General features: G+C 45.0%; 2 protein-coding genes across 4 annotated transcripts; one reads left to right on the top strand and one right to left on the bottom strand.

Moving 5' to 3' along the window:
- Positions 1–380: 380 nt before the first annotated feature.
- On the bottom strand, positions 381–19,824 carry SCPEP1 (serine carboxypeptidase 1). Of its 3 annotated transcripts, XM_032706707.1 has the most exons (17): positions 19,703–19,824; positions 18,615–18,711; positions 16,778–16,863; positions 16,160–16,262; positions 15,885–16,045; positions 10,719–10,864; positions 9,766–9,855; positions 8,688–8,843; positions 8,245–8,319; positions 7,966–8,038; positions 7,591–7,628; positions 7,279–7,407; positions 5,708–5,792; positions 4,807–4,920; positions 4,029–4,166; positions 2,549–2,712; positions 381–2,428 (listed from the first exon to the last, which is right to left on the bottom strand). In XM_032706707.1, exons 6-17 carry the CDS (start codon positions 10,791–10,793, stop codon positions 2,363–2,365), a joined length of 1,203 nt encoding a protein of 400 aa, XP_032562598.1. In that variant the 5' UTR covers positions 10,794–10,864; positions 15,885–16,045; positions 16,160–16,262; positions 16,778–16,863; positions 18,615–18,711; positions 19,703–19,824; the 3' UTR covers positions 381–2,362. The 3 variants fall into 3 exon arrangements, with proteins under 3 accessions (XP_032562598.1, XP_032562597.1, XP_032562596.1); XM_032706706.1 differs by lacking the exon at positions 16,160–16,262; XM_032706705.1 differs by lacking the exons at positions 15,885–16,045; positions 16,160–16,262; positions 16,778–16,863; positions 18,615–18,711; positions 19,703–19,824 and adding an exon at positions 11,827–11,908.
- Positions 11,992–17,148, top strand: COIL (coilin). Its single transcript, XM_032706703.1, has 7 exons — positions 11,992–12,245; positions 12,974–14,150; positions 14,485–14,571; positions 14,923–14,970; positions 15,584–15,659; positions 16,360–16,448; positions 16,946–17,148. Exons 1-7 carry the CDS (start codon positions 11,992–11,994, stop codon positions 17,033–17,035), a joined length of 1,821 nt encoding a protein of 606 aa, XP_032562594.1. The 3' UTR covers positions 17,036–17,148.
- Positions 19,825–20,543: the final 719 nt, after the last annotated feature.

Here is a 20,543-nt window from a genome sequence, read left to right as displayed (position 1 = left end):
AGAAACCATCCTTTCTCCTCATAACCCATCTCTCTGCCAACTGAAAAACCTGCAGAAGCTGAAACAAAGCAGGACAAGAAACAGATGTCTCAGGCCTATGACTGAGCACAAGCTCTAGGCAATGTGAATCAATGTCCCACTTGATAAAGAAGTGTAAGAACCACACTCAGTTGTGCTTTCTGGAGAGATCATCTCAATTCTTTTCCTCTAGCAAGTCCTATAGTATTACTTCTTTAGGCATAATGCAGAATATTGTATATAACAGGATTGAGGACTACAAGCCAATCCAAACTGCTGCCATGGTTTAACCCCAGCCAGCAAACAAGCACCACAAAGCTGTTCCTGAGAGAATCTGAAGGGTAAAAGTGAGAAAACACATGTGTTGAGATAAAGGCAGTTTAATAGGAAAGCAAATGCTGCACACACAAGCCAATCAAAACAAGGAATTCATTCAGCACTTCCCATGGGCAGGCAGGTGTTCATCCATCCCAGGAAAGCAGGGCTCCATCACATGTAGCAGTTACTTGGGAAGAAACATCATCATTCCAAATGTCCCCCCTTCCTTCTGCTTCCCCCAGCTTTCCCTGCTGAGCCTGGCACCACATGGTCTGGGATATCCCCTGGGTCAGCTGGGGTCAGCTGTCCTGGCTGTGCCCCCTCCCAGCATTTTGTGCCCCTCAGCCTTCATGCTGGGTGAGGAGCAGAAGAGGCCTTGATGCTGTAACACACTGCTCAGTGACAGCTAAAACACCCCTGTGTTATCAACACTGTCCCCAGCACAAATCCAAACACAGCCCAGAATATCTACTATGAGGAAAATGAACTCTAACCCAGCCCAAACCAGCACACTGCCCAGGCTCAAACATGCTGATTTGCTTGGCAAGTTACTTAAAAATATTCCAAGAATGCAGATATTCACACTTACACACTTCCAGCACCCTCCTCTTGTTCATCTAAAAGCCAAAACAGAAAAGATGTGATTCTCAAGCAGTGATATCAATGTGATGCTGAAGAAAGATCAATTAGACCTATTTATTCCAACAAATGTTTAAAAAAATAAATCTGGATTTGCATTGCTAAAGTTCTCTAGAATACAGTTCAAGGAGAGAACACAAAAAAAGAAAGCACTTATTAGTGCCAATACTGCAGCTGCTGGGTGACTGCATATGTGTTTACACAGCATTATGCCTCAGTCCTTGCTGAGCCAATGCTATCAGGCATTTCATGACAGCTTCAGTTGCTGAAGTAATTGTAGGGCTGCTACTTATTTAGGATTCTGACAGCTGGAATGAGCTGTTGTGCCTCCTATCAGACACCAATAAACAGCAGCCACTTTGAGCTCCGTAGCAGGAGTCAAATGATGTCTGACCAAGTCTCTTCTTAACTAGTATATAAAAAAAAAAATGTTGTTTCAAAATAATAGGTCTCTGCAAGACTTAAAAAAATCTTTAAAAAATATAGATCAAGATTTTGTATACCCTTCTTTTAAACACTGCTATTATCTCTCAGAACTATGCTATTAATTGTTCATATAATGCTCCTTTCCACTCTCCAGGCTAGAGCCAGAAGGTTTAAGTGGCTTCTGTCCATTAGGACAAGAAGAGGGTATTAACAGGGCTCCTGCTTCCAGGAAAGCAGGAATTCCTGCTGGATGTGCTTTAGGTGTTAAGGCTAAAGGCAAAGTTTGAGTAACAGTTATTAAAGAGAATGAAAACAAGAAACAAATGGCCACATGAAAAAGGTCAAATCCTCCTCTGGGGGGTGTTTTTCTATCTCCATAACACAGGAAACCTGAAGAATCCTGGATCCTAATTCAGGCCCCCCAGCAAGATGAGATGGACTGTGATTCCTCTGGGGCAGGTCCTCTATCCTGTTGTCTCCATGTGTTCAGCTTGTAATACAGCCAGGTGACTCAAGCAGAGGCCTCAGGACAAAGGAAGGAATTCCATGGCCTCCTGGAGCAGATCAGCCCTCAGAGAGGAACACAAAGCAAATCTATCAGGGGTCAAATCAGTTTTAGTCTTGGTGTGTGAACAGAGAAGGGAGCATTCAGGGAAGGGCAAGAGCACAAAATCCTTCTGAGTCAAAGGATCAGAGTTAGTTCTTTAGGACAGTGGATTTCCCTCTGAGAGTGTCAGTTTTGAACAGTATTAAGGCAGCAAATCACAGCTTAAAAATTCAAAAGCGACAACTCATTCAAGGAAAAAAATGCCTTTCCATGAGTGCTTGTGCACTTTATCATGAGATCAGAGAGGTTGTGTGTCCAAACAGCCATTGCTCCTTCTTCGGCTCCGGATTCTGGACTCACTCCTCAGGAGCCCTGGGGCTGGGCAGGAAGCCAGGCCAGCTGGGCTCCCCTTCCCTACAGCTGCTGCTGGGTCACCATCCTGAGCATTTTCAGTGCCATCTCCCCTTGGTCAGAAGGTACCTGGCACAGAGATAAGCACACAATAAGCAGCTGCTCTAAGGAAGCAGAGAGCAGGCACAAACCTTCTGCAGTGTCCTTGCTGATAATGGTGCCCCCCTCCCCAAGAAGGTCATTATTTACCATGTGCCCAGCCTTGAGAATCCAGAAGAAAGCAAAGTTCTCATAGGCCTTGTGGAAAGCAGCTGTCTGGGTGGAATCTGGAGACACATACAGTGCCTTCCACCTTTTCTGGCTGAACTGGTCCAAACAGGGCCATTTCAGTTTCCGGATCCATGCTTCCTGGCCTGCAGGAGATGAGAGAGATGTTTGATTACAGATACTGACACAACAACTTGGGAGTCCAGTTCAGCTGGATGCCCACTGTACGAGGTACCAACACAGCAGAGTGAGCACAAAGTCTCTGTGTGCTCAGGTTCTAAAAACAATTTTGCTATGCCTAGGAAAATAATCCAGGTTGGTTCAGGACAGGCTGAAACAAATCAGTGGAGGGAGAAGGGGAAAGCAAACACTGAAGGTGTATCTGAAATGGACTTATGATTGCACTAGTTAAACATCTGCCTCTTGGAGGCTCTGCTGCCCCAGAAATTCCAGTGTTATTTTGTTTTACTCCTCAAACACTTGAATGTCCTGCTGTGGAGAAGGATCAGCCACACCAAGCTCCCATCTCAGAAATCAAGAGACACTGTGTCTCTGTTTGTTAGACACTCACTGAGAAGAGCCTGGAAAGGTTGTTTTCAGGTGCTGCTAGAGAAGGTGACAAGACAGAAAAAAGACGAATTCCAGGACACCAAGGGTGCCAAACCTTTAGCTCACCTCTGAACTACTGGAATTTACATCTTAACTGCAGCTCCATTTTAGCTCAAAATACGATAAACTGGAGCACCACTAACTGCTAATCTGTTTTGATGGCCTAAATACTGTTTCCTGGATTTATTGATTGCTGTATTGTTCATGAAGGGCATCTGAATACCTAAGTGGGCAGAGACAGACAAAGAGTAAAGCCTTTCACAACACAGGAAGGTGTTGGGTGGTCTGTGATTGCAGATTATTTAACTCAAAAGAAAAGGTGAGTGGAAGGGAGCAGGGCAGTCTTGTAGCAGGAAGCACTTCAGGAGCACTTGGCCTCCCTCCCAAACTGCCACTGGACCAAATCTGCATCTTTCAAGCAGTGAGGGACAAACAAAGCCCAAGATGTGCAGGAGCCTACATGTTACTGAGGGCAGGTGTGATCACTCTTCAACTGCACCTCCCTCATTAATTACAACATTCTTCATTTATGAACAAGCACACACACAAACACACAGATATATGCATCTATCAGAAGAGTGAAGTGAATTATTGGCTTCACTGAAACAAGCAATTACTAAAGTTTCAGATGCACTTCTCAACAGTATAATGGAGGTAAAGGATTTGCCTCTCTCAGAGGGATATAAGCAAAACATACTAAAAGCTGCTCATTTATGACTGTAGTATTTAAGTGTTGCCAGTTAGAAGATTTGCATAGGAGACTGGAGAAATCCAGGTACCAATATCCTGGCAACTTCACATTCTACTCATCACTCATACTTCTGTTCCCAACCCCAGCCAAGAAGTTCCTTACCCATGGTGTCAACAATGAGATCCAGCTGCCCATTATAGACTGTGACATTAACGTTGGCTGCCAAAAGCTGATCAACAACATCAATGACAGGTTTCATGAAGTCCTCAGCCATGTTCTCAAAGACCTGTCTGGACTGACCTGGTTGGAATGGGAAAGACAAATTTTAACTGATCCTCAAAGGATGTCATCCCCAAGCTGGTAGAGAAGCATGGGCTAAAGGTTCTGAAATGCAGTTCACAGCAGCATAAAAACCAGTCCTAGCCCAAAGTGGCAGCCAGTGATTTATCAGTCTGAGGAACCAAAGGGGACCAGAAAGCAGCCAGGCTCCCACTGGAGCTCACAGACAGCCCTGTAGCTTCTGGCTCCTATTTACACACACAGGGTGCTGGCATCCATCAGTCCTTTCAGCCTTCCTTTCTGTTTTACACCCTCTCCTCCACACAATGCATCATTATGTGATACCAGACTTCTGGCAGAGAAAAACTGATGGCAATTTCAGCAAGATTGCATGAAAGACAGAAACCAACTGCTGAGATAGAGAGGATCTTCTGCCTCCCTCCCCTTGTACTTTTAGTTACTTGCCTAAAGACAGATACAAGCAGCAGAATTGGAACCAGAACCGTATCTGCCCTATGACATCTTCATTTCTGAAAATAAGTCCCCTTCTTAGCCCCCAAGGACAATGACAATGGAATGTGACCAATTGCTAGAGCATCTTCCTACAAGCTGCAATGCTCTGAACAGCAGTGGTGGACTCATTAGGTGCACAGGAATGTACCTCCCCATTTCACACAGTCAGGAATAATCTTCAGCTTCTTTCTGACAGGGCCATTCATCAGTTCATCCAGGCTGCCCTGGTGCATGTTTCTGACATGGCGCTGGTAAAGTCGTGCTGGAAAAAGAGAGAACCCTTTGATCAGTGGCACATCTGAGACAATCACCCTGTACAGATAATTTTCAGTGCCACAGTCACGGCCAACAAACCCTGCTCTAATGAAAATGCAACACCACAGAGAGAGATTTGCTTCCTTTTACTAGAAACCACTGAACTCTACCCTTATTTAGGTCAGGGGATGATGTGGGAGGAACCCAACCATCCATGTCTACTTTTGGCTAACACAGCATTTTTTCAGGAGCTCGGCTTCTGCTTTAGCCACTTGGTACAGACAGAGCTTCTCAAATAACCAGTTATTTTTGAGCTGCAATGTTTTACTTTTGGGAGTTAACTTCACCTTCCCTGATGAAGCCACGAGAAAGAGATAAAGAGCCTGAAAGAAACTACTCTACACGTGTGTTTTTCACACTGATGCTCAAACATCATGGAGCAAAAGAGTCTAATCAGACTGTTTATACTGATGAGACATTTCTGTGTCCTAGCTTGAAGACAGAAATGAAAGACAACAAGAGGAAGTAACTTAAAGGTCATAAAATGTGTTGCAATTATACTGAGTGCTTCCTTGCTGTAATTTGTGCAGGATGTACAGGTGGAGGAGTAATCCATAGGGTTGTTCCACATTCCTATCTGTCTCTATTTATGCAAGAGCAAACAAGTTCTGCTCGGGAGAATATCAATATCCATTTTAAGGATGTGCTAAATTGAGGCTCTTTCCACTATCAGAGCTGAAGGTATGAATGCAAACATAGGGCCTCAGAAGCTCAAGTACTTAAATACAACTTACTGAGATAGAGATTTTCTTGTTCATCTGATTTCATTTCTGGAACATCCTTAGTCATGATGTTATAGAAGTTCACATTGTCTGTGTTCTGAAAACACAAGATAATTTCAGTAACACTAACAAAACCACTTCTCAGATATGAGGAACAGACTCTTCTGAAAAAAAGAGATACGTGAATCCTAAATAAAGGACCCTGTGACCCGCCACTTTACCAGCACTTCAGGAAAAACTTATGGAAAAACTCAGGTCCTACATTTGCTTTGAGAAGTGAGGAAGAGATTCCTCAGGCCTGTATTGCTCGCTCATGGGTTGTGCCAGAGATACTATTTACTCCTCCAAAACAGATGGGAAGCTACAGGAAGCCTTACACCCCACAAATGACTGTGGATTCTCATTACTCATTCCAGAAAGCTGCAGTGCCAGCTGATGCTTTAGATGGGCTCTGCTGCCACATCTAGTCTGGCCTGGTGCTGCCTCAACATCCTTCCAACCTACCACCCTCCAAAATCTAAAATGCTTCCTCAAGAACGTGGTGGTAGGTATGAGCCACCCCCCTTTTGGAGCTGCTGGCATCTGGATGTGTCCAAGGATTGGAGAATGGCTGCTGTATCCAGGGGACAGGTGTGATCAGTGCTGCCATTACAGAAGTTACTCGAGATTCTTAAAGCCCTGCTTTACTCAATTTTTTTTTATTTTTATAGTTCTGCTGCATAAGGTCAGAAATCAGCTCACAACAGCAACCCCAGGAGAACTGCAGTGCCTTCACCTGCCAGCACCATCCCAACTGGGAGGAGGGGACACAAGCAGACTTGAAGAGAAAGGTAAAACAGGAACCACAAGTTCCTTCCAAACAGCAAGAAGTGAAACCAGCTATGTGCAAGGCACTGTCAGTTATGAAACAACCACAAAAAAAACCAACCCCAAAAAAGAGCAAGAAAAGGAATTGGCTCCAGATCAGCCTTTCTGTTTGAGGCAGCCAGAGTGCTACCTGTACTAAAGAATGAGATGTTAAAAAGAATGAGATTTTAGAGCAACCTTTCAACAGGAGAGACAAGAGCAAAACTTTACCAACCTTTTAAGTTGGAACTTGCTAAGTAACAAGATGTGACTCACAGTAACAGGACATAACTTGAAGTTCCTTTGCATCCTGTGCACCTATTGCAGTTCTTCAATTAGAGATCTGTGCTTAACTTGAAATTTGTGTCTTGTTCGATGCAGCTTTCAATATTCAAAGTTTTCAAGGAGATATAGCTCATTTAATTTGAAACTGGATCCTCTGGAATTCAACAGGACCACTTGCATGCTAAATATTAAGCATCTATTCAAGTGACTGCCAGGTTGAAACCTTGATGCAACACAAACCCATGAGAGCTGCCCTACCCACTGCCTCTCTTAATCACACAGTGGTGCACAGCAAACAAACAGCTCCTTTACATCAGCACTGAGATAAAATAAATACTGGCAAAAATGACTGGGCAGAATTCCTGCCAACCCAGTGCTCGTAGAAAGCATAACCTGAAATCATGTGCCTCCCCAGGCACCAGTTAGTTACTCATGCTGGTCAAAGATCTCACCTCTTCAATGACACCTTCAGCCTTGCCCCAGAGCTCAGTGGCCAGCCCATACTGATTTTTATTTATTGCATCCATTATTTCTTTGGCAACAGCAGTCACCTCTGCTAGGCCATTATCATCAAGGAGAGACTGGAAAGCAAACACAAAGGAGGACAGCTTTAATTGTGATTTCACATTCATTTGTTGCCAACAGCCTCCACACTTTCCAGGTTCTCTTCTGGGTAAGAGGTAACCTTCAAATTCAGCATTCATTTACACTGTATGGCAGCACAAGTGATCAGGTGAGGACCAAGAGTTTAAGAAGGTACTTACAGTGCTGTACAGGTAGGGCCCCCAAGACAGCACAGAGTCTAAAGAAACAGAACAGATTTCAAACATGGAACTTTCTGACGTACAATTTGACTTACTTTCCTTTTATTGTGGCAACACTGACCGTGACAAAAAGCTATGGAGATAAATTAATCAGTAAAAAAGTACTGTCAGCTCAGTTTAGCCCTAAGGTTATTACCACAGAGCAGGTTCTTTACAAATCCTGCAACATCATTAACCCCCTAAAGCAAATCAGTGAAATGTATTCACTTAAGGCAGGGATGGCATTTTTGACTTTAGGTACTCGTGGAATGATTAAAGGAACCAACAAAACAAAACAACAACAAATCACCCACAGTCTGAGGATTTTAAACATACCCAAGGGAGAAATCCACGAGTCTCCAAGAGCAGTCCCCATAAAATTGCACTTTATGGTCCCTTTTTGAACAGCCTGGGTAAATAACAGGAAAAACAAAAACAAACAAACCCACAGCTTTTAGTTATATATTCATGACTCCAGAATCAGTTTTCTTTGAATGAAAAAGATAAGTACCATTGTGAATTGGGCAACAGGGACAGTGTATTCCAGAAAATATAAGAACTTGCAGAAGACTACATTTTAAAGTGAGAAACAAACTACATCCTCCAACTACTTACCCTGTGCAGCTCTAAAGCAATGCCAGCAGCCATTTTACCTCCATAAGATTCAGAAAATATGTAGAATGGGATGGTCTGGGGAGAGAAAAGCCACACAAGGAACTTGTTGGGCAGAGGGCAGAAGACACCTGCAACCACAGCCCACAGAAGCCAGGCACTGGCTGTTCACCTCTCACTACCAAACACTCAGTATTTTTCTTGTGCTTCTCAGGTCACTCAACAGACAACAATCTACCCCAGTGCTTATCTAACTAACCCCAAATTCAAGATACAACTTCTGAATTGTGGGGAATAAGAGGCAGTGATTATACTTGCACTGAGTCCCACCAACCCCTACCCAGCAGCAAACACTGCCCATTTGGAAATATGTTCATTAATTCTTTTTGAGTTCTATTTAAAGGCAAAGAAAAAGCAAATGCTAAATGAGAATTCAATTCACTTACCTGGAATTCTGTCCTACATGAGAAGAATTCCTCAAGGAAAACCATCATATCAGAAACTACCATGGAAAGGTTTCTGGCAAACAAGCTACAGTCATCCACATAACTGAATCCAGTGCCCACAGGATTGTCCACAAACAAGATACTGGCTGCCTGCAACTGTACAAGCAGAAAGAAGGTTTGTATGAAACCACAGCTCAGCCCCAGGAAAAAAACTTAAGTTTTGATAGCACAAATGATTAACTGAGGCTGAAAGAACTTGCAGAAAAATTAGGTGAAAGACCAAAAGAGAGAAATGGTGCAGGTGACACTTGTCTGTCAGAATGTAAAACAAAGAAAAAGGTTTCCTTCTACAGAAAAGTCTTCTCTTTTGGGTTGCTGGGATTTTGTGAGACTGTTGTAGTAAATAATATCATTGTATAGTTACAACTGTAAAGATAAAATCAGATCAGCACAGAGAGCTCTCATGGCTCAAAGCAGCAAAGCTCACCAATACAGAAGTACAAAATAAGGTCTTTTAATTTGCCCAATCTGCAGCAAGAAATGCACCCAAAAAACCCCAGCGAACCAGGGGCAGATCACCCACATGATCTGGGGAACTCCAAACTACTACAGACTATTTGTAGCTCAGAGCACAAATACATTTCATTAATTGAACTTCCACCTTCATAGGCAGCTGTAATTTGTTTTCCCTTGAAGGCCACACTGGACCTGTAATTACAAGCCATACATTTTACACTGCCATCCATCCAGAAGGAGCTCTATGACTGCCCACAATGAAGCTGTGATCTGAAATAACACCTTCTACAATTTCCCTGCTCTCTGCTTCCCAGATAACTGCACTTCACAAATTCATGGAAGCCCAGACATATTCCAGCAAATCAAATTAACAGGTGCAGTCTTCAGCTCTAAACAAGGTTACTCCTATGAGCCAATTTATTAACCACACTATTTTATGATGAAATATTATAGTTCTACTGAACTTTACATGAAAACTGTTCTGTGTGGCTTTGCATAGCTTGGTTACACAAGCAAACAAACATTTGCAATCAATAATTAGAAGCTTAACTCTCTACTGTACCCAGGTTGTATTTCTTGGTTTCATTTCTTTGTCTAATGGACCTATCTCTTCAAAGTTCCCAAATCCACAACCTGAAGATCCTGGACCTCCCTGTGGGGAAAAACCAAAAGACAAAGCAGTTAAAAGGCAGCGTGGCACACGACAGATAGGAGAAAAGTAAAAGTGAGCCAGTAAGTAGAACGACAGATTGTAAATTTTGAAAAATGGCTTTTGCACTACACGTTAATTTGCAGAGCAGGCTCTGTTCCTCATCTTTCATTATGTGCACACATCCCATTTCTGAAAGCAAGAATTAAACAGAGAAGCAGTCACTTGGGAGATCATCTGACGAGCTGCATGCTAAGTGGGCAGTTTCAGAACCTTGTTCCCTGAATAACGAATGCAGAAGTCAGTGATCTGCAGGGGTTTGCAAGTCATTAGTTTAACCAGCATGTCCAGCCTGTGCATTTCACCCTGATGAAATAACCCAGAAAGAAAAAGGCCAAATCCTCAAAGCGATTATATTCAACATTAACTTCTGAAACGTACTGCTGGAGGTGACTGTGGAGAACATGCCACTGCCTTTATCAAACTGGGATAGTATGGGACCAATCTATAAACAGTCTCTCTTGTTTCCATTTTAAATCTCTGATTATTTTATCTATTTAGACTGGAGGCTGCAAGCTCTCCAGGAAAAGAGCTGTGACACTACAATGCACAAAAATCACTACTGTTGTGTGAAAGACAAGAAAAATCTCTGTTTCTGGAATTGAACTTGACAGAAGGTGAGCAGCTGGGGACACTCCACAACTGCAGAATGTCATCATCATTGTTTCTTCCCAACCTGAACACCTCATTCACAAGGTGAGTCATTTAGAATTTTCAACCCTATTTCTGTAGGGCTGCAAGATACCAATCAAACTGAACCACAGATGGAAAGAATCGTCACTGAGGTGTCTTTCAGCAAACCTTACCTGAAGCCACAAGACGAGAGGTAGTTCTGTGAAGTCTTTGGTTGGGTTATTTGCATAGTAGAGCCACCAGAACATGTGGGCCTTACTCCGAACCTGCACATATCCCCACAGCTCTTTGGGCTCTTGGGACTGCCTCAGAACTACACCTTGGGGGGAAATAAAAATGAAAATCAGCCAGGTAAAAAGGCTCAGCTTTGGGGTTTCCATTACACTTGTTCCAAATCATTACATTTCAGTCTTGGGTGTGGTAAGTAGAAGCGCTTCCATTAAAAAAAAAGATTACTATAAGAAACCTACTTATACTTACACCCCCACCCACAGCTGAGTTATCATCAATGAATGAAGCTAAGTGTGTAATTAAGTGCTTCCTTATCAGAGTCCTTAGAGCTGCCGCTGGAACAACAGCCCAATCACTGGGATAATTTGTACTATCAGGAAACACTTAAAGTCCTTCCAAGGCCTGAATGCACAGCCCCACTGGACACGATGGAATAACTCACACCAGCTTCAGGGTCCCCAGGGCTCACAGAATATTCGGAGCTGGGAGGGACCCACAGGGACCATCGAGTCCGACTCTGAAGTGAGTGGCCCGTGAGACCCTGGCGTTATCAGCACCGTGTTCTGACCAGCTGAGCCATCTCCAACCCTCTGATCTGAGTGTCGGGAGAGAACAAGTCACTCTACAGTCCCCAAGGACAGCCAGTGCAGGACAAACAGAGGGCCGCTTTTAAATGACTCCAAGATCTAATCCTAGAGTTAATGAAATCAGCATAGTCTGGTCACCTTAAGCAATCACTCTATTGTCCACGATCAGGACAGGCACTCTCCCAGCACAGTCCTTTGAAACTCCACCCCTCACCTCCTGGGTCAGGGCAGAAGGCAGCAGCGCACTGGAGAAGCAGTAACACGGCTCTCCCACGCCGCAGTGCCCGGGCTTTGCTGCTCCCGCTGCCTCCTTCTCCCCGTCCCTCCCGGCCGCCACCCCCGGCAGGGCAGCGGCACCGCCCGGGGCTCAGCCCGGGGCCTGCGCGACAGCGGCCGCTGGACACGCTGTGCCCGGAGGCTGTCGTTCCTATCCCGTGCCGTGCCATCCCATCCCGCCCCGTACCTGCCGTCCCCGCCGCCAGCAGCAGCAGCGCTCCCAGCGCGCTCCCGGCCCGGCGCGGCCCCATCGCTCCCTCAGCTCCCGCGGGTCACGCGCGCGCGGCCCCGCCCCGCCAGCGGCCCCGCCCCCCGCGCCCGCCCCGCCTCCTCCTCCCGCCCCTCCCCGGCCATGATGGCGGCTGCCGGCGGCGGCCCCGTGCGGCTGCGGCTGCAGTTCGACCACCCTCCGCCGGCCAGCCCGGGCTGCGCGCTGTGCTGGCTCCTGCTGGAGCCGGGCCAGGCGCGCCTCGTCACCGACCTGCTCAGCCTCATCCGGCACCGCTTCGGCTTCAGCCGCCGCGCCCGCCTCAGCCTCTTCCTGCAGGGGGCGCTGCTGCCGCCCGCCGAGAGCGCGCGCCTGGTGCGCGACAACGACTCGCTGCGGTACGGGCGGGAATGGGATAGGGAATGGGATAGGGGATGGGATAGGGGATGGGATAGGGGATGGGATAGGGAATGGGATAGGGGATGGGATAGGGGATGGGATAGGGGATGGGATAGGGGATGGGATAGGGGATGGGATAGGGGAATGGGATAGGGGATGGGATAGGGGATGGGATAGGGAATGGGATAGGGATAGAGGAATGGGATAGGGAATGGGATAGGGAATGGGATAGGGGAATGGGATAGGGAATGGGATGGGGGAATGGGATGGGGGAATGGGATGGGGGAATGGGATGGGGGAATGGGATAGGGACAGCGGGAATGGGATAGGGACAGTGGGAATGGGATAGGGGGAATAGGATAGCGGGAATGGGACAGCAGGAATAGGATAGGGACAGCAGGATGAGATCAGGACAGGGATAGGGACCAGGACCATGGGACCGGGACAGCGGGAATGGGAGCGGGGAGTCAGTCTCACATCTAAAGCCCATCCATGCCCATCAGTATCCAAAGGGGGTGTCAGAGGATGGACCAGGCTCTGCCTGGTCCAGATGCTGCCCTGCCCCAGCACCTGCCTGTCACAGCCTGTGCTCATGGGGGAGGCTCCTGACTGTCCCGTGCACAGGTGGAGCATCCCTGCTTCAGAATAACTTACCTGAGCTGCTGACATGTAGGAAAAAGTGTTCGTTTTGCTCAACAGTGACTTTTGTTTGGGTTTTTTTTGACAGAGTAAAATTGGACGACATAGTTGCAGATGATTATGAAGAGACAGATGATGGCTTTACTTACACAACAAAAGAAGACAAAAAAAGGCACAGACACAAGCAGGACGAGGAAGAATTCTCTAGGAATGAAGACAGGCATAAAAGGAAAAAGAAAAAGGACAAGCATAATCTCGAGTATTCCTCTTGCAGGGAAGAGAGCTCTGTAGATATTTGGGACTCTCAAAAAAGGTACACGAAAAGAAAAAGGAAGGAAGAAGTTAGTGGAAGAAATAGACTTGCAGAAGGTAAGGAAGAGAGCTCTACTGCCCATTCTAAAAAGCTTAAAAAAACAGAGAAGGAGAAACAGTTGGCAACAAAAAAGAAGGATGAAAAGCAGACAAAGGCTGCTGCAGCAAAGATGGCTTTAGAACGGGAAAATGAGAACTTTTGTCTAAATTCTGGTAAAAATAGCACCAAAAAGATCACAACACAGTCCAGAAAAAAGAGGGTGGAAACTTCAGATTCCTCCAGCACATCAGCTGACAGTGACAGCAGTGAATTAAACATAAAGCAAAACAAATCTTCCCATAAACCTGTAGCGGCGACACTTCCCAAAGACAAATCCCAAGCTGCTGCAAATTCTGATGCAAAAATGAATAAAGTGACTGTAAAGTCTAACACTGAAAAGACTAAGACTGCAATTAGTAAAAATGCTAAAAAACCCCAGTCCTCTAGCTCAGATTCTGACTCGAGTACAGAGGATGAGAAGGCGACACCAGCACAAGACAGCACTGCAAAGGAAAAGTCTCTGCCCACCAACACGGTGGCTGTAAATGCCAGTACCAAGGCTCCCAAAGCAAAGAGCTCCTCTTCAGAGTCTGACAGTTCAGATTCAGACACGCCTGTTACTAAAAAACCCGCAGCAGATGCTGGACTGAGTAATTCTATAGGAGGAAACTGTATTAAACAGTTGCCAACCGATATTCAGGGACCATTTGCCAGCCCAGGCCGTGGAAGGGGGCGTGGATCGGGAGAGGATTGTTTCTGGAGAGGACCCAGGGGCCGTGGGTTTCGTGGGATGATGAGGGGCCAAGGCCATGGGAGAGGAGCAAACCCTGGCTTCTTCTATAACTACAGCAGTGAAGGCCAGAAACAGAGGCAGTTAAATGAATCTGCAACAAACACTTCTGTTGTTGTCCAGGTGAGTGACTTGCACAGTCAGGGGTCACCTTTCTCTTGCAGCTTTAACTATACAAAAAGTCTGTAGGATGAGAGTAATTCATGAAAGCAGAAATAGCTTAATGGGATGAAGGCTGATCTTAACTTAGTAAATCTGTTATTTATCATATCTCCATTTGTCAGCCTGAGGAAGCATTTGTATTTAAGTGATTGTACTACACATCTCAAAACAAAGCACTCAGATGGGTACCTTACCCTTCTCAGAGCTTCTCACAATCCATACAGCATAAACATTATCTTCTAGTTTTAGTAATACAGTAATTAAGTCAATGGGATACTGGTTTTTTTTTTCACAGAATCCCGTGGAGGTTCCCAAGAGAGACTATAGTGTGTTACCTCTTCTAGCTGCTCCACCCCAAGTGGGAGAAAAGATTGCCTTTAAGGTAAAGAACTCTGGAAATACCAAATGTTAGTGGGCTAAAATTGCTTCATTTGGGCCACTCTAAGCTTCTGACCTAATAGTTTCTCTAAAAAATTCTCTTGTTGTAAAGTCTGACTTGGATTTTTACAAAGGTTTGGAGCCTGTGCATAAGTTAAATGCATTTCTTTAGACTTTCTGTATTTGTGTAACACAAAGAAATGTTGTGTCTGCTGTCATTTCAGTGTGAATTTCCATGCACATATTGTTATTTCTCTAGATACCTTTTCTACAATATTATTGCCAATCTTACCATACAAATAATTACACTTCACTGCAAAAACTTACAATTTGTTATTTGTATTTCTTTCAACAGCGCTTGGAACTAACTGAAAATTACAGTCCTGAAGTTTCGGACTATAAGGTACTGATTTTCTTTCCTCCCATAATTCACTCACAGAACTATTATAGGTGAGGTGTGACTTTAAATATTTTGAGGTTGTGCACTGTTTTTCTTTGCATCCACTTGGCTCCAGAGGCCATTCCTCGTGCAGCAGTAAAAATGAAAACTAATTGAAAATTTGAAAGGTGAATAAAAATAAAAAAAGATTATTAAAAAAAAAAAGCCAAACCCAACTGCAAGTATTATTAATGATCATTGACATTTTGGAGATGACAAAAAATGCAGACCTTCAAGTAGAAAAATGTAGATGTATTTGAGTCTGCTGTGGTTTGAAGTCAGGGCAAGTTCTTGAAACTGGTGCAAGTAAAATTTCGTAGCTACTTGAGATAACTTGGCTTCTGGAGAAGTACTGAGTTAAACTAAAAAGTCAGTGACAGTAAGTAAACTTTGGTTGCCAGTAGCTACAGATTGCTTAGCTTTAATTCTCTGCAGATTTTATACACAGAGATAGGAAATTTCCTCTAGAATTGATCAAGTAGCACAGGGGTTGTAGATATGGAATAGTTATCCAGTGCTGAAGTGTATCTTACCTGATTCTTTTCTTACCTGATTCTTTTCTTGTTGCTTTATGAAGGAGGCAAAAATAATCAGTTGGAATGCTGATAAAAAACAGATTGAGCTCGAGATCCTTTCAGCACCAGCAGAACAAAGTACGTACCTTGTTGTCATGTGCATCACTTGGAAAACAGCTCATGTTCCAGGAGTATTCCCAGTTTCCTTGGGTTCATTCTCAACACATCCCTTCCCTCCTCATTCCCTCCCCAAAAGGTCTCTTTAAATGGAGGAGTTCTAACCCTTGCTAGTTGAACTGAAGATGCTCGTGGGCATTTACAAAAGTGAATTTCTTCAGTCAGTATGAGTGCTCAGTAACTCACCTCTAGTGTGGCTTCATTTTCTGAAGAAAGCTGAAATCAATATGTGGAATTACAGAGAAGATGTGAGACCATAATGCCATTCTTTGCAACATCAGTGAAGCCACTGCCTTCAGTGGATGTGGAAGTGAGTCCCTGCAGTGACAAGGTGCAGTTCCTGAGACCTGAAACAAGGAATGTTTCTGGAACTGAGTGGGTGTCCTGCAGTTCCCATTGAAGCCAGAATTAAAGAACTGTCATATGGATATTTTTCTCAAACTTAAGCAACATATTGTTACCTTTTTTGTACATGTAGTATATGAGTCACCTTAATTTTGGTGTGTAGTATTCAGCTCTACCTCAGATTTTTTTTTTGTTGGAATTACAAGCCCAGACACACAACTGTAAACCAAACAGAACAAAACTAGGGTTTGAGGTAAACATTTAAACTTTTTTTGTTGTCGTTTATAGTTAATTGAGTTGTTTGTTTGTTTTTAAGTTGCTAAGGAGCCGGGGAAATTCGATCTGGTTTACCAGTCTGCAGATGGAGCAGAGCTGATCGAGTATGCTGTCCCTCAGGACACCAAGGTACGTGGGTCCTGCTTTGAATCCTGTTACCAGTTTTGCATAGCTGATACCTGCCCTGCATTATGGCTCTGTGCATCTCAGGGAGATTCCCTTTACAACAGTGGGAGTAATCTGATTAAAATAAATGGAAGCAAAAATAAATGTTCCTTCCTAGCAAGAACGTGCATGATCACGAGGTAAGAATCCCTTCTTGCGTATTTCTCAATTAACTGGGGTCAAAGCCAGTCATCTAATTAACTTTTTGTTTTGGCTAATAAAATAAACAACATCATGTCTCACAGAGTATCCATTCTTTCAAGCTTATTGATTTCATGCACTGTTGTTCTTACCTGCATCTTCCCTTGCCCAGGATGTCAGGCAGGTTGAGGTTCATCAAGAGGATCAGTGAATCACAGGAATGAGCCTTTGTTCAGGCCTAGACAAAGAACAATGACAGAGAAACTGCATCTGTTGGTGTAGCTGGTACCTGCTAAGTGTTGTCTGTGCTTTGTTTTCAGATAACTGAAAGCTGGGATGCCCTGATAGAGCCAAGACTGATTGTTGAGCCTCCAGTCAATGGATCCAACGTTGAAAATGGAACCATCTAAAGTGTGAAAAAATGTACATAATTGTATGGACTTGTTTTGTGAGATGCTGCCTTCTGGTTCTGAGGGTGGCAGGTGCACTGGTGGATATTGTTCATAAATTGTTTTAAAAAGAAGTATGCCAAAAGAAAAACACTTTTTTTTCCTTAGGGTGTGTTTTTATGTAATACAGGAAGACTTTGTTTAGTCTAATACAGGTCTGTTGGGTTTTTTTTCTTAATATTTATATCCTATTGCTGTGAGCTGCAGAACTGGAATGGTTTGATCAAAAGATAAAATACAACCTTGTACTGTCAGTAACTTACTGAAACGTCTGGGTTTGGCTAAAGCCATATAACTGTCCTACAGAGGTCATTTTTATTTAAAAATTAAATACTGTTGATATGCACACCTCCTCCTCTACTGCTGCTGAACATCATACAAATGCAATGACTTTGCAGTTACTTACAGAGTTCATCTGAACATGTCCCAGAAATCCACCTGAATTTCAAGCTTCTGTAATTTTGAGGCATATAAATAGTAGTGGTAACTCAACCTTGCTTAGAACCAGTGGAAAATAACACAAATCCCCAGCAAAATTGTGCCCCATTGTGTTAATCTGTGTAGGCTCTGAAAACCCTTTTGTTTGTTTTAGATCAAACCCTTTTGCTCTGTAAGAGCTGTGCTGCCTTTCTTCTTTCCTTCCCAGCAGCACAGTGGGTCGCTGGGTGCTGGCAATGTGCTGCACTGACAGCTCTGATAATTATTAACATTGAGGGGGTCAACTTGTACCTCTGTACACCTGGCAAGTCTTACACTTCCAGATAATCCCTGTCCTGGGTAGTTGACTCTTATAGAGGAGACATGGAAAAAAACCCAAAAACTCTAGATACAAACAAACACCTGAGAAACTACATGGTGGTTTGCTAATATGTGCTCTGACCAGTGCATGATTACATTAAAATACTGCACATCTTTCCATTAGCCCTATTAAAATGTCTTGTTTGTGAAGGAATCATTTTTATACAAGTAAAACTGATTTGTATATTGTGGTTCTCTTTAGTTGCCATTATTTCATGCTAGAATTTGGGTTTTTTAGAGAAATGGACTGTTAGATTCACATGTGGCTGTTCTTGCAAACTGAACAAGAAGAAGATGCCAGACACTAGCACAGTGATGCCGAGACAGTGGGGATTAATGGAAAGATTGTTTTTCTAATGGAAAATGTTCATTTTTAATTCTTAAGAAATTGTAAAAGCTAAGTGCAAGTATTTCACAGCACTGTTAGAGCCTCTTGTTCCACTGCCTACACTGTATTTTGGCCATGTAGTTCAGGACCACAGGAAGTTCTCAAGTAATTTGAAGGAAGGAAGGAGAGCAGTAACTTCATTAGCTATGTAAATGGTAATTAGTTTTTAATGTTAAAACGTTATTGTCTTTTAGACAAAAGGAGTGATTTGGCTTCCTCAAAACCAGAATTTCAAGCCCTCTTTGACAAAGGGGAACTTAAATTGCTCATCTGAGCTCTAAACATCCTGTGCTCTGCTCCAGAATCAAAAGCTACAGTTGCGAGGGTGTATATTTACCCTTTTTATTTACATACCTTTGTATCAGTAGATACCAAATGAGTGCTGCAGAAGGTATCTAGCCTTTGAAAGATGACAATGGCTTGGTCCAGATAAGCCCAAGGAGTTCATTCACTATAGGAAAATAAAAAATGTAAACATTAAGAGCTGCTCCTTGGTCCAGTCACCAGTAACACACGCACAACACAGCTCTCCAAAAATGTTCCTTTGCAGTCCCTGTCAGCCACCACCTCTCAGGCTCCCCGGGGTGTTTGCATTTCCTCTGACAGCAGTTACAAAGTCCTGATCAGCCCATCCCAACCGTGCTGTAAGTGCATGGCACTGTGCCCATCTCCTCGAAACTGAAACTCCTCCACCCTCGGGCATATGAGAGACTCTGTCCCTGAAGGTTTGCTCCTGTCACAGCCTTGCAGCTCCAAATGCCTCCTCTTGTCCTTTCTGCACCTGTATCTGTCACTAAGCAGTGACTCAGAGCCCTGGGCAGCTTATCCTGAAGGAGTACTGCAAGACTGGAGTGATAACTGATGTGGGTAGGGGTCCACGTTAATCTCTACAATGTAGGTTTGCAACGACCATCCAGATTTAATTCAGTCTTACAAAAGAAATGACTAGGAATTCATTTCAACTGTAACAGATGACTCACCATTGCCTCTTTTGAGTGCTTTATACAATTCCTGATCATTTTTAGAAGCCCCTAAGGACTAATGACTACACGATTGTGTGCTAATACTTTTTAATGACATTAAAAGGAACCTCAGCAGTTCTCCATACAAGGTGTCCTTTGCCCACTGGACAAGAGGAGAGAGCAGACAGCTCCTTCTGCTGCAGACCACCAGGCTCTGTTTAAATTCTGGGGGGCCACAGAATTTGTGGCAGGCTGCTCTGTTTCATCCATGCTGCCAGTGTGGGTGGAGAAGTACAGAGAGCCCTGAGCAAGACCCTGGGTCACCAACAGACAGGGCAGAAGAAGGAGTAAGAATTTGGAATCAGGTTAGTTAAAACGGGAGTAGTTGCACCTGTTGGTATTCAGCATCAATGTTCCTGTTAGAAACAGCGATTATTAACAGTTAGACTGAGGAAAAGAAAAAAAAATTCAAGGAAATACCTTCTGTTGTGATGGCTTCCACATTCACAGCGCAGTAACCTGTGCTTTAAAAACGCTGGGTTGACATCAGCTGTTGGAACCAGGCGATGTTTAAGGTCCTTTCCAACCCAAACAGCTCTACGAGTCTATTTGATCTTCAACAGCCAGGTTACCCATAGCGCAGAGCAGCCTGGATTTGGGGGTCATCCCTTCCCCGAGCCCCAAGCAGGAGCTCGCGGGTTGTGACCGCGGCAGCTGCCGGACTGCGCTGGGGTGTCCCGAGTTCCCTTTGTGCGGGTTCTGGGACGGGAGCGGGGCTGCGGGGGGCTATGGGGGGCTGCAGGGGGCTATGGGGGGCTGCAGGGGGCTATGGGGGGCTGCAGGGGACTATGGGGGGCTATGGGGGGCTATGGGGGGCTGCAGGGGACTATGGGGGGCTATGGGGGGCTGCGGGGAGCTATGGGGGGCTGCGGGGGGCTATGGGGGGGCTGCGGGGGGCTGCAGGGGAGCTATGGGGGGCTGCAGGGGAGCTATGGGGGGCTGCAGGGGCTGCGGGGCCGGCAGCCCGGGTGGGCACCGCACCCGACATCACCCGCTGCGGTTTAGAAACCAAACTCGAGGTCTCTGGGCTCGGTGAGTGACGCTGCCCCGACCCTCCGCCCGGGAGCCCCTCGACCCGGTCCACCCGCGGCCCCGGTGCGTGGAGGGCTGTGAGTTCAGCCCGGGGGTCGCGGGCGCCGGTCCCGGTGCTCCCCCGTTCCCATCCCGGGGCGAGTCCGCAGTACCCCGGGCTGCCCGGTCCGGGGGACGGGCGGGTGCTGCCCCTCCCATCGGGCGGGGACGGGACACGCAATTTTCCGGA

Source organism: Chiroxiphia lanceolata, chromosome 19 (genome assembly GCF_009829145.1).
Source record: "Chiroxiphia lanceolata isolate bChiLan1 chromosome 19, bChiLan1.pri, whole genome shotgun sequence".
Classification (NCBI taxonomy): Eukaryota; Metazoa; Chordata; class Aves; order Passeriformes; family Pipridae; genus Chiroxiphia; species Chiroxiphia lanceolata.
The sequence above is the reverse complement of the archived record's forward strand: the minus strand, read 5'-3'. Positions and strand labels throughout refer to the sequence as shown.